This window comes from Homalodisca vitripennis, chromosome 4, assembly GCF_021130785.1.
Source record: "Homalodisca vitripennis isolate AUS2020 chromosome 4, UT_GWSS_2.1, whole genome shotgun sequence".
NCBI lineage: Eukaryota > Metazoa > Arthropoda > Insecta > Hemiptera > Cicadellidae > Homalodisca > Homalodisca vitripennis.
Genome location: NC_060210.1, coordinates 65,125,741 through 65,139,236, shown reverse-complemented (window position 1 = coordinate 65,139,236; position 13,496 = coordinate 65,125,741). Strand labels below are relative to the sequence as shown.

Sequence of the window (13,496 nt, the reverse complement as noted above, 5' to 3'; positions counted from 1 at the left end):
GTGAAAATTAAATACATTTTTAGAACATTAAATTAACTTATTCTATGTTTTATTGTAAATCGAATTCAAATGCCATGGGAATGGTTTTGTTATAAGTTTGTGACCTATGTAATACTTTCTCATGTAATTAAATTGTTTCTCATTTTTTCATCTGTTTAGAAGTAGTTAACCTATTCGTCTGTGACATTTTCAGTAAGAAATAACATTTTATAGATGTCTTTAAAATATGATGTAATGACTGGTTTGTACAATCAATTGGAAAACACATGACCCCAATTTTGAGGAAATATTTACCACGAAACCCACATTGACGCATACGGCTGCTTTCCATGAAAACCCCAAGGTGACCCAATTTAACTTTTTCACTTTTATCAACAAAGAAATTAAAGGTTGAGAATTTCGGCTACTTATTTAAATAGCTTTCAAGCGCACAATTTTGGATCTGTATGGTTTAGTTGCAAATTTAAGAATCAAATCAATATTGTATACTTTATTTATTCTCTTGTCTTAGAAGTTTACAGAATATACTGTCTTTCACTAGAGCAACAGAACGACAGATTTTATGAGTTGTTGACAATTTAAAATGTCTTCTGAAGATGCATTGACGGTTTTGGAGAATGATTCATATTACATCGATGCTTTTACAATTCTTTAATGACTAGAATGTTAGTATACTATTAAAAAATTCCCTTCCGTCTGAAAAAAAAACATTTGGCCGATTATTCTATGTTGTTATATAATCGATAAACGTTTTACTGCAGACTTATACACGACCACCATATTGATCACATTAAATATAACACGATCGTAAATGGTTTATGGACGACTTCAAGACATGTATATTGTATAGTATGCTAGTCGTTCCCGGTCTGATTGAGTTGAGATAAGGATTGTTGCGTCATAGTACTTGCTTGTATGGCTGATATGTTATTGTATATTTCCCACAACTGTATACACTCACCGTTCACAAAATCCATGCAAAATTTCCATAATGTGATTCACTTATTTGTTTGTGATTTTTTATTTGAAGAAAAAGTCGAAATATTTAGTATTATACTCCTAAACTTGGAACGAAATTACGAACAGTATAAGTGAAAATGGTCGTGTAATATGAAAACGGAAAAATACAATTAGTGAAGATATATAAAAAGTCCGTAATAAACAAAAGTTGTGTATCGCATTTGTTACAACCAGACGAATTGAAACTAAAAAAGATACTTTTATAAATGTACTAGATAAATGTTTAAAGTAATTGTAAATATTTGGTATTTAACAACAGACCACTAAAAATTCACCTCCTTAGTTGTTTGTTATCTAATTATAAAAAACTTTAAACCGAAAAACAAATTTGCCTTATGTGAGGTTATTTCAAATGTAATAATTTTTCAAACAACAGATTTGATAACTAAAATAGATATTCTTATAATTATAGAAATACGAAAAGGCAATACCTGCTATTTTCCGTATAACATAGGAATGTTTGTAGTTTTTAGCTAACCCTTAATAATCATAAGCGATATATGGCAGATTATTTTAGTCTCACGTAAATAGATTTTTACTCCATAAATTAGTTCCAAAAAAGTAAGATATTTATTGGTCAAGTAAACATATGATTTGTCAATTCTATACGTATAATTATAAAAATCTAATGCGACATTAAACTATATATATAGTGGGTTAAAAACTAAATAACAGTAACATTTTTCTGAGGATCATGACAAAAATATATAAAACTTCTCTGAGAATTCTGTCAAAAGGACGATTCAACAGATATTCATATTCGTAATGAACATATCTGTCTGCCTCCATTTAAAAATGAATATACATATAAAAGGAATTACATAGGAGAATGAAGGAGAATAAGAAGAAGAGAGCACAATGACCTGAGGTTGCCCTTGGAAGTAATAATAGTAATTACTAACTCATATTCCCTGTTATTATATAAAGTTAAAGAAATAGTAACAGTTCCACTAGACATGATGTTGTATTTAATAATTTTGTTTGTGTAAACAAACCGACCACACAATGATAACTTTAACACTGCTATATGGTTTACTGACAAAGTGATAATTCATTATTTCTAAAATGTTATAATAAAAAAGGTATTTGATGGGTTACAAAATAAATACGTTTTTAAATTTGAAAATACTCTTAATATCTAATGTTTCATTACTTTCTTAGATTTAACTTGTAAGTGTCCTACACTCATACTTTATATTTGTGATTAATTAAAAATAATAATTAATTATTTGACTATTAATAAGACTTTTGCTCAAACATTTTCTCACAATATGTTTAGAAGAAGTATAAACTGTATTTTACATTAAACTCAGATTAATATTACTTTTCATACAAAATATTGTGTGACGATTTTTACATTCTTTATAATCATACTACAAAACAAAATATTCTTTTTTTTTTCAAAAAATATAGTACATATTTATTTTTAACTTTAATTGTTTACATTATTGGCTAAGCGTTAGTGAAGCTTATCACTTAAGGTGCTGGAAAAGTTTTATTTCAGCCTGTTTACTTGCCTGTCCACACGGTGTCTCAAAGCTTCATTTCTGTACAGGCAACTCAGTATAAATGTCTCTCAGTAGGCTCGCACAATATTTTTGTCTTCCTTGAGGATGTAAACGTTTCTCCAGTATGTAAAATCTGTCTGCCTAACAGTCTGCTGGAGATCTCGAGAATGAAATTAGCTATAGACTTGAAATTTATAATGCTACCAGAGCAAAACCTGTTACACGACACCCTTATATCTACCTTTTATTTATATATTTATTATATATTATATTTATATGGTTTCAAATAGAATTCCTTAAAATAATTATATTAATATTATTAACGGAAAGCATTATGCATGTAGAGAAATATACAATTGCATGAAGGTACGATAAGTTCTATAGTAAAAGATTTTTACATTTTTTTCAATATTCCACAAACAAACTGGTCAAATTTTATCAGACTCTGGACAAGTTTGGCTGATAATCAATCAGCATTCATCAATTTATGAACCCACATTACTAATATTTCCATCAGTCCTGTTTTTCAGTCTTGGTTTTTATAGTGATCCAATATGGACCAGAAAATGTGTGTGACGTTTTAATTTTTTGTTTGGTTGCTACAACACACTTCTTCATTCCACTCAAAAACACGAACCTAAATTGTTGTTCACTTCAGTATTTAATCAGTATGTGTTTTAATTAATTGTTCCTAAATCTGAACGGCCAGTATTACTGTCACTACATAGAAAGAATTACATTCTTAACTTCCTGTACAGTGTTACAACCACTGTACAACAGATTAGTCATGATGACTAATGACAGCTATTAAACAATACTACTATGACCTACACATGTACCAGTAGGTTATCATTAAATTGGATAATGTAGGTTAATTGTCTAGTCCAGTTCAATAAACAAATGTTAGGCATCATGTTGTATCTACATGATAGCCCAATGAAAACTCAAACGATACTTTTTTCTTTTAAATAATACATTTTATAATATTACACATTCGAATAATAAATAATCTAAAGTGAAACTTAGTTATCCTTCACATAAAAAGAATTATATTTATTTTTAAAGGCTCATTTATTATTTTAAAATGAATACTAAATGTCATGTACTAACACAATTTTAATATTTTGATGTAATGATTATTATCTTCCTACTTAAACATATAAATAAATTACTGTTTATATCTAAAGTATGTTCTATTCATAAAAAATTAACTTACATTGGCCTACTCTACTACATTGTTAATGTAAAATATTATAAGTCTTATTCATCGTATAACGTATTATATATAAATACATTCTAAAACATAATAACTTGATTGATAACGTCAGCAAGGATTTGAATGTCCTTGGGAAGAAGTTGTGTGAGGTTTCCTAGTCTCAGATAGACGTCCCCGGGATCTCTGAGGTTGAACGTGAGTGTCAACGCCACCAGAGCGGAAGCTCTGTACAGGGTGTCGCACTCCGTGGGGCGGAACCGTCTCCTCTCCGTGGGCGTGGGGTCCCAGCGGCCGGTGGACAGGTAGAAGAGCTTCTTATAGATCTCGTGGTGGTAGAGATAAGCGAGGTCCATGAAGAGAGCAGCTCTCTCGTGAACACTCTCAGAGGAGAGATCGGACTGAGGGGGTACACCAAGCTGCTCCAGCAGCAAGTCAACGTAGGTTATGACGGTCGGAATGTAGATCCTGAACTTCATCGTCTTCCACACTCTCATCTCCGAAGAAATTATCATCTTCAGGGTGTATTCCATGCCCTCCGTTCTCAAGTACGCCTGTATTTCTTTCGGCTTCAGTGCCTTCGAGTGAAGAACGAACTTCGACGCGATCTGGATACACGAGAGAATCCGCAGGGGGGTCTGCTCCCGCAACTTCTCCTCCACTTTTTTCCACTGTTCTCTCGCCAAATCCGTGTCTTCCTGCCAAACTTTGGAGTGTAAGTCCTGAAAATGGAGCGAAGCGAACCTGTCGAAAATCTCCACAGAGAGGTACCGTACCTCGGTCGGTAACTCGAACAGGGAACACATGAGGTATATAAGCTCCACCACCGGAGTAGTGACCGCTTGGTAGGGCTGTGAGTCTTCTCTTTCCTCCTTTATTTGCTCGTTTGTCATCTGTAAGGCGTTCAACCAGTCTGTCAACTGCTCCATATTTGGGTTCGTAGAAGAGTATACCTGAAAAAATAGAAACAGTAACATCCACAATCTGAATTTACTGTAAGTATAATCATGTGTTTAAATGACGTAGTACATAGTGAACTGATGCGTGGCCAATTTTTATGAACGCACACATTTTTCAAACCTCAAATATTTTAAACTCTTTTTCTTTCTCTGTCTCCATTGACTTACCTAAATCTAAATCAATAATCATAATAATAATAATTAATCAAGAGAGCTTTAGACAACTTTGACGGGCCCCTGACACAACAATCGGTCAGGCCCCCATAATTATATACATAAGACATCCGTATATACACAATCAGGAGACTCCGTGTTAATACTGTAACGAATGACTCGAAAAACCAAACTCTTAGACCTCAATGCCATGTTATGAAATACTTTTTGGGCATAATTACTACTTTGTTTGCAAATGGGGGATTTTGGGGGCAACTAAAAAATTTCAAACGTTACGTTCCAACAAGTGAGCCCTTATTTTAAAGATACTTATACAGTGAAACTAAAAACACAAATTAGAGGTCCCTATCTTAACCCAGTGCAAAATGACGGCCAATTGAAAAAGTTTTAGAAGTCATAATTAACTACTTACAACCCAGGTACAAGTAACCTTTTGGAACAGCTACAAATTGTAAGCGTCAATCAGTGATTTCTCATTTTTAAGTTATTAAAAGCAAACAAAAACAACAACAAAAACAAAATATGGGTTTAAATATTAAACCTAGTACAGTAAATAACAAAAGTTAAAAGAATTATCGGGGACTCTTATCTGAAGGAGAACTAAAATTGCACAAGTTATGGACTTTGACCAGTGTTATCAGTTGTGTTTACTAGTATAATTATCAGAGACTTATTGGTTCAATACCATCAGTGTATTGCCATACTGCCCTGAATCACATTGTTCTTAACCTTCACCACGGAATTAAGCGAACAGGAACGTATTACATTGTTAAATGTTAATGATGCGTGGTTGTGGAGATAGAATTCGATCATACAATCAAGTGAGATATTTATTTCATAAAATATTTCTCAATAGAAATCCTTTATCAAAATCTGCCTTTGGAAAACCAATAAAACGCTTTGAAGAAACTGGCTTAGTGAAAAATGTTTCGAGTTATTGGACCATTATTCTTTATTGATGGAACCTCACTGATAGTGTGAACTTAAATGCGATCCAACAACAGATAATTCCAGCATTCCAGGTATCCAGAGATGATTAAGCAGAAGTTTGGTTCCAACAAGACGGAGCACCTCCACATTATAACCACTATAAGCTTTTCCGAAATCGATGGATTGGTAGACGTGAGTTTATTGAGTAAACTATCAGATCACCACTCGACTACTTCATGTGGGTTTATGTCAAAGACAGAGTGCACAAATCAAAGCCTCAAGATATTGATAATCTAAGAAATCGAATTGTACAAGAAATACAATGGATTCCTCAAACAAACACTACAGAGAGTTGCGTCACAAATGCCCCATTGTCAAGCCGCTGAGAGGTAGCAATTTGAACATTCCTTGTGAAACGTTATGTTGATAAATAATGACGATTCATAACAATGTTAGGATATTTTAATTAGATATCTTTTCTTTGCCTTCATTAGAATAATTGAAAAAGTGCGGATTGCAAGAATCTCTAATTTCCCTAGTCTGTAGGCCTAACGTTTTATGAATAACTTAAAAATGAAAAGTTACTAAGTGGTGCTTAAAATTTATAATTTTAACTGCTCCAAAAGGCTATTGTTCCTGCCTAGTTTGTTAGTAGTTAAGCTAATTCTGACTTCTAAAACATTCAATTGGCCGTCATTTTGTACTGGGTAGGACAGCGTACTCTAATTTGCATTGTTAGTTTTCTTTTATGAGGACCTTTAAATGGGTCGATGGAGTTTATTATTTGAAATGTTTTAGTTCCTTCCAAAATCCCATATTTTTGGTTTGGAAACGAAGTAGTAATTATGTCCAAAAAGTGCTTCGTAACATGACATAAACGTGTGCTTTAGTTTTTCTAGTGTAAGTTGTTACGATATTAACAGGGTTCTCCAAACTTATTATTAACACATACACATGGACAAACTGCGTAAATTATTTTTGTACATATCAAGATAAGCAAAAACCTTCTTAAACTTATAGCCATGCCTAAATTATTTTTTATTTTACTTGTATCTTTTTATTTTAATTTTTCAATACAAGTAAATAACCCCAAAACTTATTGACGGCTTGAGTGACTATTTTACTTTACTAACATTTCATTTTTATGCTTCAGAATTACTGTAATTTCAATACATCTAGAGATTCGATAATATTATCGCGTATTAATGTTCAGTTTTTTTGCAAAATTTCAACTCGTTTCTTTAAACAATTGTGGTGTTATTAAACGTACTACTGACCTAACAAATCCTCTGTAGAAGTCTCCAGGAACACCCTGTACAGCACACTCTAATACAAACAATCCAAAGCTAAAATTAAAAGAAGTTATTTTTATTGTAGACTCGTGTAATTTACGGATTATTAAACACCATACTTGAAAAATAAATTTGACTAGCAGTTACTCGCGGCTTCACACACAATTTTCGAAATCTAAGACCATAGCTTTCTTAGTGGAAGCATTTATGATGTAATATAATGGAGCTCTAAAATTTTTAAACGTAATTGGACACATCAGGTACATATTATTTCAGTATCCATAGTCGAGAGATTCAATACGTAAATAAAATGTTGACGGGTTCTATTTTAGGGTTTGTTGTGTGAGTAAATAAATATTTACACATAAGGTTCGAAAACCTATCATGGTCAAAAAGTTTAAACTTCCGTCTGTTTAGATTAATTTTCTATTTAATGTATTTCAAGTTCAATAGTTGAGTTTGACTTGTGCCCCGATCAAGAAAATATATACCAATAAAATCAACTTCGATTAAAAACCGTTTACTTTCGGTTATTTCAATTTACTTTCTGTCTAAGATTTTACAAGCGTCATAGTGATAGTTTGCTTTTTTGTTCCGATAAAGAAAATATTTATAACTTACAGATGACTTAAAATGTACTGCGGTCCAAAAGAGTCAGATACGATCGATTAAATTCATTTCCGCTCTAATTTATTTACGGTTCCACAGTTGATGTTGTCCCGATCAAAAAAATATATAAATTCATATATGGGTTTTGGAATTCAACTTAGATAAAGCGTTTATTTGCGGTCTGTGATGTTTCTGGTGCTGTAAATAGTATTGATTATTACCCCGATCAAGAAAATATGTGCATACATAAGCTTAAAAAGTCTACTTAGGTCAAAATGCATCTACTTCCGTCGCGTCGCTTGTATTCTGCTTCTGGTACAAGGGGAAGAGAGGCCATAGTTTTGTTTTCCTTTAACTACAGTAACGTAACTGGAGGAAAACCAGTTTCGATAACCTTATATGCAAAACGTTCACAGCTTTGTCCATCCAGGTGGGTTCGAGAACGCCGTTTAAATATTATTTTCAATGCATTAGATGGTTTATTCTTCACTGGTGCAATCTAAAATAAAAGTTAGATAGTACTTTGTCTTTCTAATCTGCAAAACACTACTAATCTACCACTGTACAATATTTTCTACAATTTAAATGTAAACCAATGTGTCTGCCACTTTTGGTGAACTTCAGCTGAAAGTGTCAAAATATGTTTAGGGTAAGTTAACTTTGGATTACGTGTCGCAAATATTATAATTATTTTCCAGAATTATTAAATACTCTGAGAAACTTTTCCCGTGTTTCTCACCTTTTGAACCTTCCTTGGACGTCTACAAATACTTCAAACCCAAAATTAGCCAAATCGGTCCAGCCGTTCTCGAGTTTTAGTGAGACTAACAAACATTGTAACACAACAAACATAGTTTCATTTGTATATATAAAAAGATAACACAAGAGCAAAATAGAAACTAAGCTAATTTAACTTAACCACAACACGTAATCAATTCGGGAGATTCACAAATTTGTATATACTGAGTTGTTTTAATATTGAGTTTAAATGTAAGTAGTTCTACCCAACTGTATCTATTCTATATACTACTATGATATAAACATATTGATAAAAATGGTACTAGAGACTGATATAAAAATGTAAAGTCCTAACTGACGTAAACTTTAAAATTTTCAAACTGCATATATATTTTTTATACATTTTTTGAAACCACAAAAACGATCCCCCTGTGGTTATGAGTGAGACATGGGTTGACCTTATAAAATGTAAGTATAGTCCCCTGGGTTATCTCACCCAACAAAACTGCAATACATCCGGTCAACCGAACCGAAATTTATTCTTTTTTTCGAAATGCAGCTTGCAGTCTTTTTCTTACGTTTGTTGCTGTGAATTCATGGATGGCATCACCTATATTGATTCTTAGTTACTTGTGCCTGTACACTAATTAACCTCAGATTTAACAAACTGTATTGTGTAATAATTGTAGATCACTGCACAATGGTCACTGCACAATGGTCACTGTTTTTCAAGTTAAAACGATATTTCCGCGCTTGCAACTGTTAAAGGTATATAAAAATAAAGTAGCAGAGCAATTACAGCCATTGCCTTTTTTAGTAAAACTGAATGCATTTTTAGAAAATGAACTTAGGAATGGTTCCATGGTTTACTCGTAATAGGCTATGTACTAACCTAAACTTTTGATTTAAATATAGCAATATACTAATTTGTCTTGCAGATTGTTCTGATAATTTATATTATGATATATTTTGTTTCTGAACACAACGACTGTAACGGAATATTCGTGTCGTAGCTGCCTCGTGACCAAATACAAAAATGTTTGTCTCCAGTTGCAAAAACCGGAAAAGCTACGTTCCACGTCCAGCTAGGATACGCTCAAGTGTGTGATGTCCCACGCCAGTAGTCGAATTACGCTGTTCTCCTCGAGACTTACAAATACTATTTTTTACTTTACATTTTCTCTTTTGTTTTATAAGTTTTGAATTCAATTCAATATATAAACTTTTACTTTAAGTTCGTTTCTGTATAGGTTAAGCATTTTTTTTATTTTCTATTAAAGTACAAGTTGATAATTTACCGCAATTGTATCAAACTATTGTAAATTTACTGTATACAATTTGAGGTAGAGAAAGGACTTGATAACCCTAACTCCGCCTCCGCTGTAATAAAGGTAGGCTATAAGTAAATGAATGTCACAACCAAACACAGTCAAACAATCTAATATACTTTATATTTTACGAATGTAGCGTTACTATATTGAGTGATCCGACAATTATTAAAGCTCTTAAACGTTAAAACGGGCCGTCGAATTTGAATGGAAGCGAGTATAATGGAATGGGGCTCGATCCGGGTCCCTTGTACGGCCGAGCCACGGTAAAATTATCAGAGAAAACAGGTCTGCCTACGGACCTGATAATAAGTTATATTGAGAAATATTGTTATTATTTCCTTAGTGTTAAACATAATAAATGTACCTATTACAACATTTTCAAATAATAATAGTTATTTTTCTATTGTACCAATCCATCCTCTCTTCGGTAATAAAAAGAATGCTACAATTTTATAAAATTCATAATCAACGGTTATTTTTAAAAGCAATTCACAAAGGAGAAGACGGTCTTGTTCTACATACGACACGACACCGAGTGCAAAAATACGAATTCATGATTACGAATGTTTACTCGTATTTGTTTTATTTATTAACCTATTAACTACTACTACGGTACTTCTAAAACTAAAATATTTAGTCTCACATGTTCTTTTTCATTTACTTTTTATACACATTAGCTGTTTCAATTTTAATTTAAAGTATTTTAAATAGGCTAATTGGCTTAAATATGTTCACGTGAATGAAAGATATTTTATTTCCGGTTTCTGCAAACATGTTTGTAGGTTGAATCGCTGTGGTGTTTCTCAAACTTGGCATGTGTGTATTCAGTATGTAGTATGCAGGAATTCTACATTGAGTTTAAATCAGAATCCAAAGACGGCTTCAAAAAGTACAATCTGAAATGACTAGAAACTTAAGCCTTTCTAATTAAGGTTTGAAGAATGAAAGTAACTTTAGTTCTTATTTCAGAAAAACAAATACATTCAAACTTAGCAATGTGTATGAACATAACTTATTTCACTGGCACCAATGTTTATTTTCGAACTTGCTCAGTAAACAATAAGTAGGAAGCTGAAATAAAGAAAAGACCTGAAAAAATACTATACCTAATTGTGAAAAAGAATATGCACGACGTTATTTACTATTTAACACAAGCTTTAGTAATTAATTATTTCAAGTAAAGTTTAATTCAAATTTCAAAAGACATGGCGTGAAAGAGACCCTGTGTTCAAGCCTAAATATTAAGTACCAGTCTTAAATCATTTTGTATAAACTTCTATTGTTGCGTTCATTTACTTCATAAATTATAGTATGGCTTTACAAATTACGAGCTATTTTCTATATAAAAGCTTTTATTTGCTCATACTCCTGTTATATAAGATGAAGCTTGTATTGGCTACTATTAACTTAAATACATTTAAAACACACACAACCAATACTTAAAACTTATTGACGTGACAACGTCTTAAATTAGGTTGCGGCTCGGAGTCACTCATGAAAAAGTGTAACGCCCGGTAACGTTACGATGCCCGTCCAGTGGGTCCGCCGCACGGGATCCGCACGGGATAAAGCAGATAACTGTGGGTCCGCCGCACGGGATAAAGCAGATAACTATGTTTATTCGTGAAAATGTGGAGTGCTTAGATTCGTCATTTACAACAACTACAACAATAAAGGTAAATAATTGTACACTGATATTTCATTATCGTAAACTATGATTGATTGATTAATTGTTAGATTGACACAAAAGTTGAGAAACTGAGGTTAGGTTATGTCATACTATTGACAAATGTTGATAGTGTTAAGTAAATTATTAGTTTAAATCACACTGCAATCAATCGTAATTCAGTCGATTGAGAAGAAACAGCGCGTATTGCTAGTCAAACATTTAAAATAACAAATTATAACCTCTAACCTGTCATAACAGTGCGACCAAACAAACGAACTAAACCGACCAATCACCACGCGCGGAGTTAGAATTTAACTGTGTTTAGCAAGAATTTCAAATTCCAATTTTAGTAAATGTTACAAAAGTTGAGAAACTGAGTTTATAGGTTATGTCATACTATTGACAAATGTTGATAGTGTTAAGTAAATTATTAGTTTAAATCACTCTGCAATCAATCGTAATTCAGTCGATTGAGAAGAAACAGCGCGTATTGCTAGTCAAACATTTAAAATAACAAATTATAACCTCTAACCTGTCATAACAGTGCGACCAAACAAACGAACTAAACCGACCAATCACCACGCGCGGAGTTAGAATTTAACTGTGTTTAGCAAGAATTTCAAATTCCAATTTTAGTAAATGTTTTATTCAACTTTACCATTTACAATAACAAATTTTAATTAATTTCAAATTATGTACAATGTTTTAGTAAACAAAATATATTTCTATAGTTAAAATTTGTGCAATTCTTATTTTCATTCAATTCCTTGTTCCTATTGTGCAATTTAATAATATTCATATCAATAAATATTCTACCGAGAAAAAGACGTTGTCACGTAAAATCTTCGCCCGTAAAACCGACTTTACAGGCAACCATAATTTTTTTGTGTGAACCTTTCGATAGCAAAGCTATCTTCGTCGGACACATAACAAAAAACTGTTGTGACTAAAATGACAAAATAATAAATTTTATAGTTGAGTTAGAGTACTTTATTTTCACCCTGAAATCATGGCATAAATCTACCTACTACCAAGCGTTAGGCCTACTAAAATAAACTAATTAAATTACTTATAAAATACCTATATGGAGTTGGGGAATAAATAGGTTACTTCACTGGGAGACAGAAGCGATAGGCTAATGACGACGTTTATATAAATAATTCGAAGTATCCAAATCATAAAAATCAATCGATCCCATGAACAACATAGTAAGGCTTATACAAACTGGTACATAGCCATTACCGAAAAATTATAATCTTTCAAAATATTTCCGCTTGTTTGGAAATGGAAAATCACCAGACTCGTAAATTACGTCACTGCAACCACGAAACCACTATATTTGTGGCCTACTTTTTGTTGAATAGCTAGGTTACTCTTTACGAGGAACTGCAACAACAATGACACTGCCTGAGTAACAGCTGTCAGTTTCAATGCCACCGCCATCTGATTGTTCGTCGCCGCTAACATCGCCGCTTCCAGGAAACTACGCCTCATATTTTCTGGGCCCCATATATACGCGTATAGCTCACAAAAATCCCACATGTATAGCTACAGACCTACTTAAATGTGAATAAAGTAAATTATTCATAAACTTCTCCAGATTCTTCTTTAATTATAACTTGATCAATTAACTTAAATCTTCTTAACCACAAAATCATTGTCGACATATTTGAATACGTGATGCATACATTTTAAAACGAAATATGATAAAATGTTAAATTGTGACCAAAGATGCAATTACATGATGCAATCGGTAAAAAAAGTATGTTGTATGAAATTTAATTATAATTATTCATATTTCATTAAAAATACTGTACTTGTATAATCCAGCACGCCAGTTTTGTGTTTTTGATACTTTTCTCTTTATTTAAATTACATCTTGGGCTGCTATAATTCACGTATATAGTTGAGAAATTTGAGATGACGGTTTTTCACCGTTGTATTTAGACGTTAGATAATTGTACCCCTTTCCACTAAAGCATGACCAGCATGGGGAAATCCTGGAAATATGCGATAAAATGAGGATATGCCTAAGGAAGTATGAAAACTGAAT

The 13,496-nt window shown here is 32.5% G+C and overlaps 1 protein-coding gene across 1 annotated transcript; it reads right to left on the bottom strand.

The window, feature by feature from the left end:
* Positions 1–3,643: 3,643 nt before the first annotated feature.
* On the bottom strand, positions 3,644–12,805 carry LOC124361442. Its single transcript, XM_046815493.1, has 2 exons — positions 12,524–12,805; positions 3,644–4,694 (listed from the first exon to the last, which is right to left on the bottom strand). Exon 2 carries the CDS (start codon positions 4,668–4,670, stop codon positions 3,825–3,827), a length of 846 nt encoding a protein of 281 aa, XP_046671449.1. The 5' UTR covers positions 4,671–4,694; positions 12,524–12,805; the 3' UTR covers positions 3,644–3,824.
* Positions 12,806–13,496: the final 691 nt, after the last annotated feature.

Excerpts from the sequence above, each read along its gene's own strand:
- LOC124361442 (XM_046815493.1), bottom strand. The coding sequence starts at position 4,670 with ATGGAGCAGTTGACAGACTGGTTGAACGCCTTACAGATGACAAACGAG.